General features: G+C 38.2%; 1 protein-coding gene across 1 annotated transcript in view; it reads right to left on the bottom strand.

Annotated features, from left to right (window-relative positions):
* ZMAT4 (zinc finger matrin-type 4) overlaps positions 1–21,829 on the bottom strand; it is a 325,358-nt gene that overhangs the window by 111,660 nt on the left and 191,869 nt on the right. Inside the window, exon 5 of the mRNA XM_036296611.1 lies at positions 4,350–4,577. Within this exon, the coding sequence (XP_036152504.1) occupies positions 4,350–4,577 (228 nt within the window). The remainder of the gene's footprint in view (positions 1–4,349; positions 4,578–21,829) is intronic.

Here is a 21,829-nt window from a genome sequence, read left to right on the forward strand (position 1 = left end):
ATAATAATCACAAGAGAAATAAGGAGATAAAGTAGACTTCCATAATTTAAATGTCTGCTCACCATATATTCTTTAAGAAAATAAAGAGCCAAGTCACCATCTAGGAGAAAAATATTAGCAATGCATATATCTGACAAAGGATTATATTGATAATATGTGAAAACCTTCTAACTACTACTCAATAATAAAAAAGGCAAACAACCAAATTTTGAAAAATAAAGACAAAAGACATGAACAAACACTTCTCAGAGGAATATACACAAATGACCAATAAGCACATTTTTAAAAGTGCTTGATATGTTGGTCAACTAGCAAACACAAATTAAAGCAATAATGAAATACTCTCCTACACTCAGGAGAGTGGCCAAAGTATAAAGACTGACAAAATGAAATGTTGGTGAGAATACGGAATTCATATACTAGTAGAGGAGTTTCCTCTTATTTGTGGGAAATATGTTCCAAGAATCTCCAGTGGATGCCTACAACCACAGGTAGCACCAAACCCTATATGTGTGTACATACCAATGATAAAGTTCAATTATAAATTAGGCAAAATAAGAGGTTAACAACAATAAGTAATAATGAAATTGAACAATTCTAACAATCTACTGTAATAAAAGGTATGTAAATGGCTTTGAGGCCAATATTAAGTAAAATAAGGGTTACTTGAACGCAAGCACTGTGATACCATACCACAATAGTCAATCTGATAACTTAGATGGCTATGAAGTGACTAAGGGGGCTGGGGAGCATCACAGGGTGGGCATGCTAAACAGAGATGAGTCACGTCCCAGTCAGGACTGAGTGGGATGGTACAAGATTTCATCATGCTTCTCAGGGTAGCACACGATTTAAAACATATGAATTGTTTATTTCTGGAATTTTCCATTTAATATTTTCAGACCATGGCTTACTGTGAGTAACTGAAACCAGGGAAAGTGAAACTGTGGATAAGGGGAAACTACCGTATGTTTCTTTTAAGAATGCAAAATAATGAAGCTACATTGAAGAAAAAAAAAAAAACTGGCAGTTTCTTATGTAGTTAAAAACACCCAATTTATGGCCCACAAATTCTACTCCTAGGAATTTACCAAGAGAAGTAACAATATATGTGGACAAAAAGTTAAAAAAAAATGTTCATGAAAGTTTTATTCTAAATAGTACCCCCCAAAAAATTAAGAGGAGAATGGATATTAAAACTGTGGGATTTGGGGTAGAATACACTCTGTAACAAAGAGAAAAGGGATACTCTGCTTTATATGCACCAAGTGGATACCTTTCAAAAACAATAAGCTATGCAAGAGAAGCTAGATACACAAAAAATACATACTTTCTGCTTCCATTCTATGAGGTTTTAGAATTGGCAAAACTAATCTATGGTGAAAAAATGAGAAAAGTGGTTCCCTGGAGTGGGAGGCTAGGATTGACTGGAAAGGGGCACATGGGGATTTTCTCAAGATGGAGAAGCTGTGTATCTTGACAGGGGTGTGATTACACAGGTGTTTGCATTGTTAAAACTCTGAACTATAATACTTAATGCCTCCTCATGTGACAATATATAAAATATACATTTTTAAATTAGAGGAAAATATAATAAATAATTTCCTGTCAAAATTATTCAATCAGGATCCTTTTAGAAGTGAAAATTATTGCCATATAAAGAATGTAGGATTTTAGGTGATTTTTAAATTTTGTATTTTTTTTTTTTTTTGGTTATTTATTCAGCAATTATGAGTACCTACTACGTGGCTGTCACTGTTCTAGGTGTTTTGACAACATCGGTGAGCAAAACAGATAGAGATGCCTACTTTCAAGTTGATAACAATCTATAGAGGGAAGTAGGGTGAAAAATAGATTATTAGGAAAGCCATAATACACAAGCAAATGTACTGTTTAAAAAACTGAGACGTGCTGAGAAACAAAGTCTGTGATACTGCCATATGATGCCCAACTGCTTAACACCATTTTTAAAAAGTTATGGTTATGCTTTTATTAACTGATTAGCACTTTTGTCTTTATTAATTGATTAATCATGTATTAGAAGCACTCCAGAAATAGGGGTGTGTGTGTGAGTGTGTGTGTGTGTGTGTGTGTGTGTGTGTGTGTGTGTTTTGAAATGTGCTGAGTTATCATCATTGTTTTATTCCTCAAGCTTTTGCAATATTTAATGCCTGAATAAATATATATCAAGATGTCACCTGGGGTAGGTAAGAGGGCTGGTTTCAAGGACACTGTGTTCAATGCTAATCACATTTCACGTGGAACCAAGTCATAGTGCAGCTCTTTTTGTCTTCTGTATAAAAGACAAGCTGCCCAAATATAACAGAATTCAGGCGCCCAAGTCATTAAGATGTGGTTGTACATAAAAGATGCAGCACTGATAATTCAAAATTGACAAGAAGAATCTGCTCTAGGAATAATTCTTCTCTCAGTCAGACTATCTGGCACAGAACATGCATAAAGCCCTAGTTTTCTCCTTCAGTGCCCTGCCGTGAAAGAGTCACTGAGCCAGCTTGTTATCTGCCAGTACAGTGAGTGGTGGAGGCCTTCAGCTATGGAGAGACTCCTTATGTCTTTTTTTCACAAGCCATAGACTGAGAACATAAGAAATCCTCCAACAAAAAGGAATAAAACAACAATTGAAAAGTTTCTGCAATGAGATTATTCAACTTAGAAAAATATTAAGGCCCATGTTGTTTTTCTTCAGCTAGAAAACATACACAGAAGTAAAGTATTGTTTGCTCTTATTTGTCATTTTTAATCACATATCTTAGAATAATCAATCAGGTTCTGTATATGTGCTAATCAACTTCCAATCAAGTTCTGTGTATGTACTAATGGACTTCCAATCTTAAATACATGCAGCATCAGAGGATTCAGAATAACATGCTTATTTGCCAGCTAACTGCTTCTGTTCCCCTGCCTCTTTGCCTGCACATATATAATGCTGCTCACACGGAATTCTGCTGAAATGCTACCCAGTTTTCTAGTTCCAAATCAAGTCCCTTTCCTTGGGGGAGCGTTCCTCACCAATATCATCAGAAGTGCCCTGTCCCTCCTTTCAGCTCACACAGCACGATTCTGTCCCACTTACTTGGTCTAGAATTGTAACAGATAATTTTCTGACTACAATCATCCCTCTTGGAGGCTCACAGCCTGGTTGGGGGATAATCAGAATTGTAGGCTCTACACACAGAACCCAATTTCAATCTAGGTTACATTTGGAAAATTGGTTTGTAAATGTTGTTATTACAGCTATGACCATGCCCTGGCCAATCCATAAAAGCTTATCACACTCAAACATCATCTGACGTATATTGTCAATAGCACCCTTCACATAATTGTTTTCTGAGAAAATGCATTTTCTCAGAAAAACATATATGTGATTTTGTTCTACACTGTCAACATTAAGCTGATTAAAAATGTTTAGGTGATCAAATATGCTTAAATGGTTATTGATGATGAAATATTCTATAAAGCCCCACAAATTGGTGTATGGCCTCCTAAGAAATCCACAGGATTCATCTTCACCCTACATCTTCCAGTTTTCTGCTTAGCAGCTGCTGGGAAACCTTAGATCAACGGTTCTCAACCTGTGGGTCGCGACCCCTTTGGTGGTCGAACAACCCTTTCACAGGGGTCGCCTAAGACCATCCTGCATATCAGATATTTACATTACGATTCATAACAGTAGCAACATTACAGTTATGAAGTAGCAACGAAAATAATTTTATGGTTGGGTCACAACATGAGGAACTGTATTTAAAGGGTCAGAGGTTGAGAACCACTGCCTTAGATGAACTTTGAATGTTGCATGGTTTCCATCAATTAAGAAAATACCTGTCAAAATGGGGTGGGATCACTGGTATTGACTATAATATGGCACACAGCACACCTTGCATCAATTTCAAGGATATTCCTATGAAAGGGGCTTGGGTTTGCTTTAAGCCATCAAAGGAAGTCAATGTATTGTCCTGTTTTGGCTGAATTCATAATAGCATAAAATTTTTAAATAAGATCATGCTATTTGGCCTTTTTAGCATCTTCTCTCATACTGCTCATGTACAAAGCACTCATTAGAGAAGGTGTTTAAAGATAAAGCAGAAGAAAAAATATCTGGCTTATGGATGGGTGGCTTTGATCTGAAAAAATAGTCAATAAAAATAGGGAAATAAACTCTTTGAAACAAAGGGGATCACAAAAATTGAGCTAATTTTCTGCTCATTTCCTTTTTCTCCTATTCCCTTGGATGAGTCTACTTAATAAGAATAATCATGCCAATTTGTGAAAACACAAACCTTTCTCTGAAAGCCCAGTTCTGGGGTAGAAATTAGCAGAGTTTCTCTTACCTCTTAGTTCCCCCATATCCAGAGTTGTCCCAAGTTGTTCTAATAAAGCAACTCTTGCTGCATTCTTTTTGTGTTTCTTCCCATCATAATGCTGCTGGGCCATCAGGGGATTATTAAACCAGGCTGCGCAGAGCCCACAGTATCTGTCTGAATCTCTTCTTTGATAGGGAGATGTGACCACCGGAGCAGTGTCCACCCTTGGAGGCTTAAGTGAGCTCAGGGGGGTTGCTGTGGAGGCAAACAACCAGAGAGAAGTACAAGACAGGTTAGTACACTTGTCCTCAGTCTCTGAAGGTGGAAGAGTCTCATGTTCATAGGAAAGCTCAAAAATCCAAGAGTTTATTGAGAGCAGAACAATAATCTATGCCAGCCTTTGTTTTTGAACTTGGGATACAACTGAAAATTCTAATAGTTCAGGAGATCATTCCTTATAAAGAAAGAAAGATTTTTTAAATAAACTCTTGGAGATAGGGAGTGATCTGCTAATCAAAGTGAAGCCAAACTCTGAAGCAAATATTGAATGATCATGACTTGAAATATTCTAAATGAATGAATGAATGAATGAATGAATGAATGAGATATTTGTGTCATAAGTAGAAATCACCAATAAATAAAGGATTTGCCTGAGTGATTGCAAATCTTTCAGTGCTATGGACTGTACCAATTGACAAAATCATGCTAATTTTACTCTAAGTTACTTCTTTTTAGTGTGACAGGTTATTTTCAACTTTTACCTGCTAACATTGATGTTGAAAGTACATTTTTTAAGATCAAAAGACTAACACCACAGAGCACATGTTGCTTCTCTAAACTGAAAAGACATATATCACTATTCTGAGATTCCAGTCCCAGCTATTAATTTAACACATTCCACTGTGAACTATAGTTATTTTTGGTCCAGAAAAAAATGAACCCAACCTGATGTTTACTAGCAGAAAGTAAAAAGAAATAATAATAATAACTTCTTAATGCATTACACCATGCACATTGCTTTTAGCCTCATAATAACGACTCAGATTATTGTCTCATTTCCCTGATGATGGACTTCAGAGACACCAAATGATTTACTAAAGGTGAGATAACCAGTTATGGTAAAGGTAGGACTCCAAACCAAATCCTTTGTTTCCAAGACCAATGTTCCTTTTTGCTACCCCTAGGGACTCTTTCCATACTTCTTATTAAGCAAAGAGATTTTTTTTTCTAGACCTCAGTCATCAATTTTATATATGATTTAATTTAACTAAGGGGAAAATTTCTGATCCAAATATTTTGATGAAGGCAAAGAAACGTAAATTCCCACATAGCACATCAGTCATAATGTCATGCAGTAGTACTTGCTGCTTGTTTTTTCCCTCTGTGATTCAGAGGGCAGCTGAACGTCATTCAAGGAAAAGCTGAGATATGGAAGCTTAATCAATAAAAAGATAAGCAACCACATAATTAACCCTCTAAGCTTTCGAATAATTTTTATGCAAACTTCTATTTTTTAGATTAAATAACTGATATAGAAATAAATATTTGCTGAATGACATTTTAATTCAAGAAATGCCCACAGTGGAACAATATCTCAAGAAAGTATTTTCCTCTCTACCCAGAGATTTCATCAGGTAAGAATGTTTTAACTAGCTTGGATGAAACAATGGTATTATTTCTCTAAGATAAATAAGGACTTAGAAAAATAATACTTCTTTTAAAAGTTTGTTGCCAGATTCCGTCATAAATCACTATGTGAAACTAAAGCTCAGATGTGGGCCTTACCATCCTAGCAGTCACCCAGAATCATTCTGCTGTGACTTAGAAATTCTAATAAGAAGCTGCAAATACGCTCTTGACCTGCATGGGAAAGGACTTCTATCCACTTTTCTGAAGGAAATTAGATTTTGCTTCCAAAGTTTCCTGCATCCTTATCAATTTTTGAGGATTTATAACTGCCTGTTGTTTTCAATGACAACAGAAAACATATCAAATGTTTGCAATCTGAATGAATGTTGACTCTTGAAGCATAATTTACTTCCCTCTGAACTGGGCCCTAAAAGAACATTTCAGAGTCAAATTTATCAATTGATACTTTATGCACCACATTCTAGCAGGAGTGATGCACAATAGAATATTTGTCAAATAAGATAGTAATCTTATCTTGCATTTAAGAGTGCAGTTTGATGCCGCATCTGTACTATAGCTTCTCCCTCTTTAATAATTCTGTTCTCTGTATAGGCCCAAAATTTAATTTTCTTATGATTTGTTTCCAACTGTCTTCACCAATCTCAATTCAGTTTATATTTCATATAAAGGCAAACTAAGCAGGATGAGGGAAATGAAAAGATCTTCGAATCAAAGTATGGACTCGAGGTTGAGTTGGACTCCCCCACCATTGAGCTGTGTGACCCACAGGCCAGTCTACAGAGAAGTAGGAGTGGCCTATTTCTATGTATTTCAGGGAAGGCAAATATGCACATCATTCAAGAAATTTTACTTTCAAACAGGAAGCCATCTACTCTGTTGTTTTTTTGTTTTGTTTTTTTTATCATGGCATCCAGACGTCACTCCAAGCTTCTGGCCTGGTACCAACCACCCTAGTTTGCCTACGACTGAGAGGGTTCTCAGGACATGGATCTTTCAAGTGCTAGTCCTGGGAAAACTGGAATGAGTTGGTCACCCAGGTTCTGGGTTAGACCTGATTTAACATCACTGTGGAGAATCAGGAGTTAGTGAAAAGTTTGGCAACAATTATTCAAGAGCCTAGAGCAGGTACACTTTCAACCAAGCAGAGATGACCCACCAATAGATTTCAAAGCTTCACTTGTCAGATCACCAAGCAGGTGTCCTTAGCCAGATTAGATGGTAACACAGTCAGCAAACAATGGGATTCTCACCCACCTATCTATCTTCTAAACCAGGGACACGGGGTACCCTTCAACCCCCACACCTGGGGTTTCTACTAACATTCTCTTGTCTCTCTCTCTTTCTCTCTCTCTCTCTCTCTCTCTCTCTCTCTCTCTCTCTCTCTCTCTCTCTCTCTCGCTTTCTAGGTTTTAGGATAACGAAAATTATCCCATTCTCAAAAAGGATTTGGGAACTTTTGAAATAATTTAAGGAATTTACCCATTTGAAAGGATGTGGTTTTCTCACCTAAGGCATTCATATCCATAATACAAATTAACCTAAGTTGTGTGATATTCTGCAATTAATACATTATATCTATTTCATGTATTTTCTTTAGTTGCCCTCAAATTCCATTTGACCAAAAGGGTAGCTTGAAGTTTGGGGGAGGGGGGTAAATCAATTGGTATTAGCCCCCTAATAAAAAGCAGCGAAGGAAATAGCGAAGACCAGACCTTGGGACTGGAAGACCAACACTGTGTTTCACTGTCAACTAGCTTCCTGTGATGCTCAGGAAGCAATAGGCCGGATAAACATACAGATAAACTGTAGAGTCAGAGCACATTTTCTAGGCTTCAACACCTGTTCTCAGTGGGGATTACTTGGAAATACGCACTGTCTCTAAAATAATTTTTCTGATTTCTAGTCCCTCTGATAAACTGCCGTCCCTCCTCTGTTTTTCCTATCCTAAATCAAAATAACAATGACAGTAGGAATTCTTCAGCAAGTATCACTGTTTTTTTCTGCAAATGCTGTTATGAGTTCAATTTGACTGGGTCAGTCATTACTGGCCTGAGGAGACAGCTGTCAGTGTAGATTGACAACTCAGTTTCCAAACAGGCCCACGTTTCCTGCAGAAAAACGCTCAACGCAAACTGTGCAAAGTCTGGGCTCAAAGTAGATTTTCTTTGTATCTCTCACAAAGGATGTGTAGATGGCAGATACTCAAAAATCACGTGAAGAATTAATGAAAAAATATACTAGTGAATTTCAGTAAATATCAACTCAGGGGATTTTTATGTTTTAATAAATAACTTATGAAAGCTAAATTTTGAATCTTTAATGGTTTCATTAAAACTTATTTTAAGGGGTTAAAAATAAATTAGATGAACCCAACCTGCATGACTCAGTGGTTGAGAATTGACCTATGAACTGGTAGGTCACAGTTTGATTCCCCCTCACGGCACATGCCTGGGTTGCTGGCTTGATCCCCAGTGGGGGGGGGGGGGGCATGCAGGAGGCAGCCAATCAATTATTCTCTCTCATTCTCATCACTGATCTCTCTCTCTCTCTCTCTCTCTCTCTCTCTCTCTCTCTCTCTCACCCCCCCTTTCTCCCTGAATTTAATAAAAATATATTTTTTAGCCCTAACCAGTTTGGTTCAGTGGATAGAGCATCAGTCTGCAGACTCAAGGGTCCCGGGTCCTGGGTTCAATTCGGGTCAAGGGCATGTACCTTAGTTGCAGGCATATTCCCAATGGGGAGTGTGCAGGAGGCAGCTGATCAATGTTTTTCTAACTCTCTATCCCTCTCCCTTCCTCTCTGTAAAAAATCAATAAAATATATTTTTTTAAAAATATATATTTTTTTAAAAAAGGAGAAAAATAAATTAGATGATAAATTAAATATATTATGTACATCTATACTCTGAAATACCAGGGAGTAATAAAAAATCTGTGGTGTGTGTTTGTTTTGTTTTTTTGAAATGTTTGGGATATAAAGTAAATTAAAAGATATGGTTTAGCCCTGGATGGTATGGCTCAGTTGGTTGAGCATTGTTCCATGCACCGAAGGGTTGCTGGTTCGATTCCCAGTCAGGGCACATGCCTGGGTGTGGCCTTGATCCCCAGTCAGAGTGGCCGATTGATGTTTTGCTCTCACATCAATGTTTCTCTCTCCCTCCCTCTCCCTTCTGCTCTCTCTAAAAATCAAGAAAAAAGTCTTTTAAAAACGATATGGTTTACTAGTATATGTAGGGTATAAACCAAATTACTTATTTTTAAATTATACAAACACATGCAACTATACGTAAAGACTAGAAGGCCATAAATGAAAATCTTAGCAACAATTGTTTCTAAGCTGTGGATTCTGGGTGATTCATTTTATACTCATAAATATATACTCATTGCTGCAGAGGGAGAACATTTATATTTTATCACTTATATATGGGTCATATTTCATGCTAACTTATTTTGGTGCAAAGTCTAGACAACATGCTTAGGGGACTGTGGTGCCACAACTAGGTCTTAAATTAAATCTCAGAAGATTTTATTTGCAATGATTTATTTATTAATTTATTGTTGATTTGGGGGAGAAATTGGCTGGGAAAATGCTGGCTTAGTCAGAATATGATATGAAAGACCCTATTATATCGCCCACTTTTCCAAAAGATAAAGGGAAAAGCCATTTCTCCACTGTATAGCAGATCCAAAAATGGCTCTAATTATTATGATAAAATAAAGAATCTCTCTTCTCATATGATATGCTTGGAAGTAAATCCTGTTATCCAAGGCTATAAGAGGGGGAGAAAAGCATGTGCTATTTTTTTCTATGCCATAAAGGAAATTAAATAAATTTCCCATGCTCCAAAGTATGTGCCATTAAACACTTCCAGAGAGTAAACAAAGATGAGATGACCTAACGGAAACATCATCCCAACTCAATTTTGTATCAACACTCTAAACGTAATCAATCCATTAACAGGAATTGCTTTCTCACTCACACTAAATACATATATCATCAGTCTTCATTAATATAGTATTCATAGATCATTGATTTTCATTAATATAGAATAATTCCCTATAGTTTCAGCCGCTGATTAGATTCTAAACATCTTAAGTATGCCTGTTTTCTGCAGAATCCTAATCATTTGAAAATATGCCATTAAATAGAACTTTAGAAGAGATAAAAGTCATTTTCTAACTTTCTCATTTTTAATGGGAAATATTTCATTTTTAATATTTTCTGGTTCTATTTATTTGTTTATTTTTTAAAAAATTGAAGTAATTTTAAATTTACTGAAAAGATGCAAGAATAGTGAAAAGAACTTATCTGTACGCTTCCGTCAGGCCCCAGATTGTTAATACTTTGCCATATGTGCTTCATCATTCTCTCTGTCTCTCCCATCAACTTTTATACACACACACAGAGAGTCACACATATAAATGAACCCAAAGGCTATGCTGCTCTCCATTCTTCTATTCATTGAAAACAGAGAGACAGAATGTAAGATTCACAAGAATAAGGATCCTTATCTGTTTTGCTCACTGATGTATCCCAGGTGCTCAGAACTGAGCCTGGCACATAGCATGTGCTAAAAACACACACAATCAAAACTCTTGTTGAATAAGGGAAGAAGTTAATTCTCCCAAAAGCTATCTATGTAAGAGAAGGAATCATGGTTTTACATTAGGACGTCCAGCTAGTATGATATGATAGCACCCTTTCTGTCTCTTTAAAACAGCTGTTGCATTGTGGGTATACATACATACCTCATTTTATTACACTTTGCTTTATTTCACTTCACAAATATGGTGTGTGTTTTTTCTTTGTTTGTTTGGTTTGTTTTTTTTTTACAAATGGCAGGCAAGACCCTCCACCAGCAAAAGATTGCTTCTCATTTTATTGCAATGCTTGTTTTATTGAGGTGGTCTGGAACTGAAGTGCAATATCTCTGAGATTCGTCTGTAGTTTGTTCATGGCATTCCGTCTTCAACCAATATTCAGTTAGGGTGCTTTACTCCCTCTGAGTTCAGTGTCAAAATATTTGGCTATGGCCAAACAGTTCCCAAACTCTGCACAGAAGTGCACTGAAATGATGCAATAAATTTACAGGAGATCCCTAAGATATTTTAAAATTCTGAGGAAAGGATAGCTACATCTCTCAGATACCATGGGAAGCACTATCTCCAGGTAGTTGAGTTTCAATATGAGATGCTCCAATGAGTTAATTTCCCTGTGAAGCTGGATTATTGAAGGCTGCTGTGTTATTCCAATTCATCCAGCCAATAAATGAGGAACAGGAAATAAAGGTGACAATGTCCCATCTAATTTCAAGATTTGAGAAGTTAGGCAGTGCCCAATATGATTGCTTAAGGAGGAAATACAAATATTAAATTTTCTTTCAGTATATGTATACTATTTTTCCAGATGGCTGCTAAGTTATTAGGACATAAACACTTATTAATTTGTCTGGACACTAACAGTTATGACATCATCCTACTATAGGATGTTTGAGCAAGAATCGATGACCTGCTAATTGGGTGCTCCCAGAAATGCCTTTTCCCATAAACCTCAGACAAGAAGCAGAGCTTCAGAAGAGCAGAGTGGGTTTCCCTGCCAGGGACTCATGACTCACTGCCACCCCGGTGCCCGCCCCAGCAGGTGTCATGCTTAGACTAGTGAGCTGGAGGGCTGATCACCCAGATCACAGGCAGTATTGTGAGGCAGGCTGGTGAGCTGAAACCTGGGATCTGATACTAGCTTTTGTTCTTTTCATTCTGCCTTTATTTCCTGACTTCACCTAATCCAGGGGTGGGGATGATTTACTACTTATCCAGCAGCATCAGCTATTCAACTAGAGAGCCAGCTTCCCGGACCATTTCTTACAGCCTATGAATATTTATAGAAGATTCAGAGATGAGAGGAGTGATCAGTGTCAGAAGCTCAGCAGAAGATAAAGTGCAGGCTGGGTTTAGACGAAGACAGGGAGAAAAGGTGGCCTTTTGGCCTGGGCTGGAATGAAGCTGGAACTTTAGAAGTAATTTTAAGGAAGTTAGTCCCTGAGTAAAATGTGTGCATCTACACTTTTCTTCACCAATCAGCCAGAGTACCTCCCCCAGAAAGGGATCTCCTGATTACCCTGTGAGTTACCATAAACATCTATCCATGAAAATGACATTGGCCTTAACAACCCATAGTCCAGCCCAGCCAATGTGGCTCAGTAGTTGAACATCAACCTATGAACCAGGAGGTCACAGTTTGATTCCTGATTAGGGCACATTCCTGAGTTGTGGGCTCGATCCCCAGTGCAGGAGGCAGCTGATCAGTGATTCTCTCTCCTCATTGATGTCTCTAACTCTCTCTCCCTCTCTTGAAATCAATAAAAATACGTTTAAAAAAAATAACCCGTAGTCTGCAAGTTATAAAAAAAAAAAATGCCTCTATTTTGTATTTAAAACAATGAGTATTAGCTACGCACATACTTTGTATAGATCTATTTAGATTTAATCTAGAAATAAAGTACTTTATATTAACTGTCACTTAGAAATGGCTAAATCTGAAGGTTTGGAGCTATTCTGAGTCAGCTCTATGAAACCTCAAAGCAGCTCGAGAACTTCCCAAGGTCAGATTGTGAGACAGAGGGAGCTACTGTGCTTCATCATGTGAGCTGCCTCCCAACACTTGGATCAAGAGAATCCGGAGTACCAAATACCGACGCAATAAGGTTCTCTTGAGAGTTTAAAGACCATTTACACCACTGCTTCTCATACTGAGCAATGAGGTTGGTGGGCAGAAGATGGTTGCAAACAAGGAAGCGGTTTTAGGCTAGATAAGACTTTGCAGATAAGCGTTAGAAAATCATTAGATTAATTCAGTTCCTGGGGGAACAGAAGCTTTCCCAGGGTCTGAATCATGTAAATGTTTCATCCATAATCATTAGCTTAACTATGGCTTGACCACAATTTGCACACTTCATTGCCAAGCAGACACCGCCAAAAGCGAGTGCATGAGAAAGAATATAAATTATTTCTTTTGAAGAATTTTTAGAACAAGGATGCCATTAACAGCCAACGAGGATGGCACTTCAGGCTTTCTTGGTCAGTGTGTGCCACAGACCAAGAGCTTCCACATCACCTGGAATTTATTAAAGATGAAAATCTCAGGTCCAGCCCTCCACCATTGGATGAGAATCTACATTTGTGAGCATGTAAGTTGGCTCATATGCAAAATAAATTTCAAAAGCACTGAAATTAGGATTCAGTGGTTCTCAACCCTGGCTGAGGGTTAGATTGAGCTGGGAGAGATTAAACAGAATCTCTACCCCAAGCCAATTAAATCAGAATCCCTTGACATGGGGATGAGCAATGATAAGTTTTCAGGCTCTTCAGGTACTTCTAGTGTGTATACAGTGTTGGAAACCATGGACTGAAAGGATACCATCTGTGATGGGCCTCATTTTTATGACAATCTTACCAAGCATCTGTGTTTTTATGTTATTATTCCTTCAACTGTATGTGTTGCCACAGTAGGCATACAGCACCACCCAAGCCCTCATGGAGCTTGAAATCTAGAATGGAAATATTTTAAATAGTTTCACAGAACTACTTTATTATGTTGTATTAATTCTACAGAAGATTATGTGCTTCCTAAAAAAAAATCATGAGACAATAGTTCTAGAGAAAATAACTCAGGTTTTAAAATAAAATCAAAACAAAACGCAGGGTTTTTAACTATACTGATGTTTCCTACAATAAAATGGGGCTAATGGTTCAACCTCAGACCTTTGCTGTGAGGATTAAAATTGCTTGCTTGATAAAAGTTATTTCCCAAGCATCTTGGCCACAGAGAAGGCTAAGACAGGAACCCAGATTTCCTAACTCCTCCCCCTTGTTTTTCCACTGTCCCACACACATTAGTTCTGCCTCTGGCAAGAGGAAGTCAAAAAAGTTCATCTACTGGTAGTGAAATGTTCAAGTAGCTGGTCATAAGTCTGCAGTTACTATAGCAAACAGATGTGCTGTAGAATAAAGGAAGTATAATAGAAGAGCCAGAGAGATGGCTTGGGGAAGAAAGATGTATGAGTAATGGTTAAAGGATTTGGAAATACTTAGCCAGAAGAAAGGAAGCAAAAATATGACTTAATAACACTTGAGATGCATAGAGGATTATGGAATTTGGACTGATGGCAAGCTGTTTTCCAAAGCTGCTAAACACAGGAAACAGACTAAGCTTGGAACAGTAGGCCTCTAGAAGAGAGGGAGTTTAAGGGTGCTGGTCCATGTTGCTGAGACATGCTTACTGCCCCTGTAAGGTTGGTAGAATGTGAGCATTATTAATACCTAACAGTGGAGGGGAAGGCACTTAAACCACATCAGAAGCTGGAACTTAGAATTAAATGAAATCTTACTGGGATAGTGAGATGGATAAGATGTTAAATCAAGAGTCTGTGAATTTCTATGTATAGCTCATTCTACATCTCAGCCTCAAGATAAAACATAACTTTTAAAAAAGTAACATTCTTGAAGATTAAATCATCATAATTAATCAAAGGTATGGACATCTTTCTGACTTATTTTGATTAAAAAGAACCTGGCATTTGCATTAAGATCAACTAAAATATTCATGTATATGCCAGAGTCAATTCTTTCCTCCCTGCCCATCAGCACTCTTGTTTTATTATATTTAATAACTGAAAATGAAAGGTCCAGATATTGAGATTTCATCTGCTCTGTTGACTGAAAAGCAAAATAAAGATGCCAATGATTAGCACTTTGCACTAATCAAGATATAATTACAGAGAGAATTCATGAGTACTCCATTAACCCCAATCTCCTGCTTCTCAATTAAGTGGTCTCAACAGGTAGCATAGAACAGCAATCATGCCTGCAATTGGCTGAGACCCCTGGCTTCCAAAGACCTTCATGTCTTTCAGTTTTGAGGATGGCATTCAGAACTCCCATATCTGTCTTTCGCTAATATCACTAACAATAAGAATGGCTTCCTCCAAAAGGAATTGCCAAGGCTTAGTTGGTGCCCTTTAATATCACTAATAATAATAATATAATTATTAATTGGCAATTAGTAATGCATCAAAATGGCCATAAATCCTCTTGAAAACCTTGTATGGATTTATAATGAGAGCCATAAACTAGTGTGTGCTCAGCAGACAATCGAAAAAAGTCACGTAGCAGAAAATCCTACACAGCAGACACAGCTTCTCTGACGGCTGGAAGTAGAGTAAGAAAACATGAATGTCATTTTTCTGTGTCACCTGACAATTTATATAGCAGAAGTGGCTATTGATAAATTACTTAGTGGCTTTATTTTCCTATAGACTCACTTCATAAAATAAGAGGTGTTTCCATTGAATTCTATACTGAGAGCTAAGCCCTGAGATCTGGTTTTTCCTACCCTCGGAAGAGAATGAACAATGCATTTTTTCTGGGCTCTCTGAGAGACAAAGGGACCTGAATGTTTACAGAGGGGTGTACTTGATATTAGGGCCCAGAAAACAAAGAGGGTTGCAAGAATGGATAGAGATCTACACATCTTAAAGCCGGTATGTCTAAGTTGGGGCCTTGAATGTACACAGTGAGGCTTTGGCTTTCTCTTCCATAGCCTAGCTTGGCACAAACGAGATGGGACCATCAATGGAAGTCACTGACCTGAAGGAATAGGACTGCCTGCACAGGGAGAAGGTGAGTGAGATCCATGCTGAGGAAGCCCTGGCTTCACTGCCAGCCTGTGGACACCCAGCACACAACACCATCTGGGTGGTTATAAAGTAGTCAGAGCCCATAGGCTGAGAGGCTTCTTTGAGGATACCTAATGCCTCTAGGCCCTTGTATGGCCCAAAAGATGGATAGGGTACCCAGAGAATGACTGAGACTGGCCTTCTAACCAATCATCAGGGCTGGAGGACAGATGTAATTTAAATTGATTTCAAATATATAAATAAACATGATACTTATTGTACTCAAGTGCTATCCAGTAATTCATACTTCTTGCATCTGATTATTAAAGAAACCAAACTAAGCATTAAGCAAGCTTTTAAGGCTGATGTTTATATAGATATTTCAAAAGATGATAATGTAGTTTGGGACACTGACTGCCAATTATTTTAGGTGAGACGTTTACTTTACAAGTGCCTTTTCAATTTCATAGACTAGACAGTTTTAAGGTTCTTATTTTTAATAGATGGCAAGAATTGCTGCCAGAAAATCTCTCACGCTGTTTTTTTCTGAGTAGCAATGCATTCTGTGTACAGATTCCAAGCCTTAACTACATCTCCTATTCACAGTTTCAGAGTAAGCACAGGAAATTGATTATTTTATTTTTCTACTATATTCCTTCATAAAAATGTATTAAAGAACACTCTAGAATAAAGGGATAACTGCATCATAAAGCTTTCAGAAATCCTTAACTGTCTTACTCCACTCTTTGATCACCCAAAAGAGAAAACTGAGTTTATGGTATTTAAAAGGATTTGTGAAAATCACCTAGGACTCAGTGGTCGGCAAACTCATTAGTCAACAGAGCCAAATATCAACAGTACAACGATTGAAATTTCTTTTGAGAGCCAAATTTTTTAAACTTAAACTATATAGGTAGGTATATTGTTATTAACTTAATTAGGTACTCCTAAGGCTTAGGAAGAGCCACACTCAAGGGGCCAAAGAGCCGCATGTGGCTCACGAGCCGCAGTTTGCCGACCACGGACCTAGGTAATAGCCTCATTGTTAAAATCTTTTATTCTACCTAATCATTGATCCTTTGTTTTATTGATCATCCTATATAATAAAAGCCTAATATGCAAATTGACCGAATGGTTGAATGGCCAGAGGAATGACCAGTCGCTATGATGGGCATTGGCCACCAGGGGGCAGACACTAAATGCAGGAGCTGCCCCAAACTGCAGGCCCCACGCCAGCCAAGGTGGGTGCTAGCAGGGCCTCCATCCCCCCACCCCCCCACCCCCCCTGATCGCCCTGCCAGTTGCCCCGCAGATTGACCCTGATCGCCGGCCAGGCCTAGGGACCCTACCGGTGCATGAATTTCATTGAAACAGGCCTCTAGTCAAATATAAAATAAGATAGTAGCCTTGACCTAATCATTGTCCAAAGCCTCTTTTGATCCACTGTACAGAAGTAGTGACCAAAAGAATTTTGTTCACATTGTTAATTCATTTAAACTCTGTTCCCTGTAAAGTTGTCAATGACCAGGCTGATGTGGTTTCTTCTGACAGGGTGACACCATGGAAACACTACTTCAACAGAAGTCTCTTTGCCACCAGCCAGTTGTGTCACCTTGGGCAAATGATTTCACCTCTCTAGGCCTCAGTTTCATCATTGGGAAAATTAAATGATTAAAATAATGATTGGTAAGCACCTTCCAGCTTGCAATTCTATGAATCTATTCTTTATTGTATTTATAAGCATTCAGAAAGCCAAAGAGATCATCAGAACAAATGCATTGATCTAGAGATGATGCCTTAGAACAGGCCAACTTTCCTAATTTCAAAGGAAATGCATCACTATGAAGAGCTGCCTGTTTGACAAACTATTGTTTGCATCTATTAAAGTAAGTATCTAGGCAGATCATGCCTGGCAAACCAAATAACCTGAATCGGATGATAGAAATGCCATGGCATATAAAATCTTATATGCAAATACAAGGTGTTGATTGAACCTGAAGCGCATGTATTATTCAAAATTTGAATTTATGTAACTTTCAAACAAATCTTTATTCATTCAACAGAAACCTCAAATAAGCAATTCTGTGTGACATAGAAATTTATAGAAAAGTTCTGAAGCTCTGTCTCTTTCATCTTCCGAAGGAAAAAAGAAAACCAACAAGATTTTAGAAGAGAAATATACACTAAACACACTTACACAGAAGACAAGCAGAGTTGACAAGATCATTGCTTATCTGTCCCTTTTCCCACATTGTTCACTATTCCTACAAATGAGAAAAGCTTGATTTAAGGTTTCTAAATATCTGTCATTGTTGCTTTATTGTTTCCAGTCATCTTTGTGAGAACCTTGGGGTTTGAATGGTACTGTTCATTAGGCAAGCAAAAATCTATAGATCATTTTATGAAGCAATATCCATTACCATCTAGAAATCAAGGCAAGGTCCTAGAATGTACAAACAGAAGCCCTGGGTACAAACTCCAATTATATATTTTACTACGTAACACCAAGCAAGTTACTTTATTCTTCAGGGTCTCAGTTTCTTCATCAGTAAAAGAGACATAATACTTTATACTTTGTGTTTGTTATGATGATTAAATGAAACAATAAATGTGATGCTTCTGATAACATATCTCTACAATTATCAGTTATGATAATTGATTTTATTATTAGGTTACATTCAGTCTACTCAATACAGTTTTACCACATCCCAGGATCTTTAAAATATTATGTATTTTTATTTTATTGTTGAGAGATAAACAGACTTTTTAAAACTTATTTTTTATAAATATAAAGTTAGTTTTGTTATGTAGACAGTTAATTCTTACTACTCATGGTAGGTATTTCTGTAAAGTCTCCAAGAACACAAATTGCAAACACTGAACCATTGCTCTTGGGGAAGTTCAAGGTTTAGGTTCCTGTGAGTCTATAGTCACGCATTTTAATCAGTTGATCAATATAAAAGCTTGTTTTATATGTTCTTCTGTTTAAAGACACTTTATTTAATATATGTTTGATTCAAAGCCAACAACACTATAACTCATGCCTGGAACAAGCTTGTTTTCCCTGTAAGGCACATCACTACTTCTTGGAACTTAGGAACACTAGACAGCACTTCAGCACTGTCCTTGGGAGCCATTTAAAATGGCAAAATCACCAACAAAATACACAAAAATTTTAAAAACCTGGTACTAAATAGATTACAAAAAGGGCACTGTTTGCAGTATGAGAGCTGAAAGAGAGAGTAGAGTCAGCCTTGTCAACCTCAGCTGAGAACCTGCACATGGAGCAGCTCAAGATCTGCACCACTTTGCACATGTCTACAAATGGCCATGGAAACGCCATGAGTACTGATTCTGTGGTTACAAATAAATTTCAGTAAGTAAGTAAATTCACAAATACAGAATCTGCAAATAATGAGGATCAACTGTCTGTGTGTATGTATACACTTGCATACATTTACATACAATAATATACTCATTCAACTCAATCATATGGCAGGCACTATATTATGTATTTTACTTACATCTTCTCCTTTGTTATAATAATTATTAGAGGCCCAGCGCACAAAGTTTGTGTACGGGTAGGGTCCCTAGGCCTGGCTGGCAATCAGGGCCAATCAGGTTCCCCGCCTCCTCCTTCCCTCATTCCCTCAGTGCCCCCACTACCACCACTGGTTGCCCGCCATGTTCCGTGCCACGCCCTGGTGGTCAGAGCACATCATGGCGAGCAATCCAACTCCCGGTCTCCTGATCAAACTCCCGAGGGGACACTTTGCATACTAGCCTTTTATATATATACTAGAGGCGCAGTGCATGGATTTGTGCACTGGTAGGGGGTGTGGCCTGCAGGGATTGCCCACTGTGGGAGCACACTCATCCTGGTCAGCCAAGCGGCTGTGGACCCACCCTCTGAGTGGCTGCTCCTACTGTGGGAGTGCTGCTCATCCTGGTCAGCCGAGCGGTGCTCCCACAGTGGGAGCGCACGGACCACAGGGGGCAGCTCCTGCATTGAGCGTCTGCCCCCTGGTGGTCAGTGCGTGTCATAGTGACTGGTCGTCCAGTCGTTCTGTTTGGTTGATGGGTTTTTATATATATAGACTAGGAGCCCAGCACGTGATTTCAAATCATGTAGCGTGGCCCAGCCCACCCACCTGCAGTCCTGCCTTGACACCCGAACCTGTCCATGCAGAGCTCCAGTGTGCTTGGCCCAGCCCCCGAACCCTCTGGCCTTCTCTGGCTGCTTCAAGCCCCGCCCTCAATCCCTCTAGTCACCTAGGGCTGGTCCCACCTTCTCTGGGTGTCTCCCACTTCCACCCTGTCTCTGGAGCAATGTGGCAGCTTCGCCCCATCATGGCGCCAAAGAAGAGTATGTAAGCTTCCGCCTGCTGCACTGTGCTCCTTCCCCTGGCAGGTGGGGCACAGGGCACTCAGAGTGCGAGCGGTGGGTGGCGAAGAGCGGGTGAGGGGGGTGCTATGGGCTTTCACCCCTGCCCTCCCTGGCACGGGATCGTCCTGTCTCCTCTGGGCGCCTCCCTGCTTCCGCCCTGTCCCAGGAGCAATGCCCCAGCTAATGTGCTAACGCCGGTTACCATTACGGCGTATCGAGCATTAGCATGTTATCTCTTTATGAGTATAGATATAGATATAATGTAAATACCCACAAATTTAAAATATGAATTTGAGGGTGGAGGAGTTAAAATAGCTTGTAAAGATTCAAGAGATATATCCAGAATTTAAAACTAGGTATGATTTTAGAGCTTATGTTCATACTTTACATTATTCTATATTTTATCAGGAGAAAAGGAGTTTTTAAAAGTCTAGCAAATGAACAGGCATGATACTTACTGTAAAAATGAAAAACAACTACCTATGATCACCCTATTTAACTGAAATTTAAGTAACCACGGTAACTTAATTTGAAAATAAAACTATTTAGATACATAAATGTCTATCATTATTCTAATGCATGCTTCCAATTTTTACTCATCCAAAAATATTTATTAAATGCCTACTATATGCCCGGAGGTGTTCTATGTGCAGTCATCAACTGAGAGGTGGTATTGTGATGCCTTAGCAACTGACCTCAGAACTGCCCGCTATCCATCTTCTAGCATCGTTAAGATGTTAAAACCTGGGAGTAGGGGAGGCCAGGGGATTGTCAAGGGCGGGGGGGGGGGGGGGAGACACATATGTAATACCCTTTGTAATACTTTAAGCAATAAAACAATAAAAATAAATAAATAAATAAATATGCAATGAGAAGGAAAAAAAAAGATGTTAAAACCTACACACTGCTAAGGCAAGTTCAAACTCATAGGGGTCAAAAATGAAGGAAAAGGTATTGCTGGGAATTATATAAAGGTAAATGCTCAATATCCAGTTTTGTTAAGAATGATAGAAGTATTTATAAAAGCTTATATGTGAAACAGTAACTTTAAAGGACAGTGTATTGACCTGATAGATTAGACTATCCTACAATAAGAAACATCACCAAAATATCACAATAAAGGCATCTTTCTTGTCTTGGGAAGTCTAATGTAGGTTGAATGCTCTCTGCTGTCTTCTTGGCTAGTCTTAAAATAATGCAAATTGCACCTAAACACAATCAACGGGAAGCCTGGGGAATGTAGAAAGCAAATGGGTTTCAGATGAGCAATGTCTCTGTCACAGACAAATGTTCTTGTTAATCATAAATATAGTACATAACCATTTGTATTATGGGTAATCTTAAATTTTCCTTTGATTAATAGTACACAATGAGGAATATCTGTAATTTAAAGCTTTCCCCACCCCCCAGGCTTTCAAATTTCTTTCAAAAAAATTATTAAGAATAGTTAAATGAAATTTTCTTTTAGGATGTTCTTTAGGATTTGGAGTAAGAACTCAGTCTCATTCTTATTCCAACAATCTTATTTATATGGGTTTGTCAAAAAAAAAAAAAAGGAAGTAAAGAAAAAAGAAAAGGGAAATATCACTAGCCAGCAAGAATGATATTGAGGTCTGTGACCCTTATCAGTTGCAATCAGTTAAATGAAGATAGCTTATGTACTGTGTTGAAATGGTTTCCCCAAAATTTATGTCCAGTCGAAATTTCAGAATGTGAACTTATTTGGAAATAGGGTCTTTGCAGATGTAATTAGTTAAGCAAAGTTGACTCATACTGGATTATTTCCGAACCTGATAT

The sequence above is a fragment of the Myotis myotis genome, unplaced genomic scaffold (genome assembly GCF_014108235.1).
Source record: "Myotis myotis isolate mMyoMyo1 unplaced genomic scaffold, mMyoMyo1.p scaffold_m19_p_3, whole genome shotgun sequence".
In the NCBI taxonomy this organism is placed as follows: Eukaryota; Metazoa; Chordata; class Mammalia; order Chiroptera; family Vespertilionidae; genus Myotis; species Myotis myotis.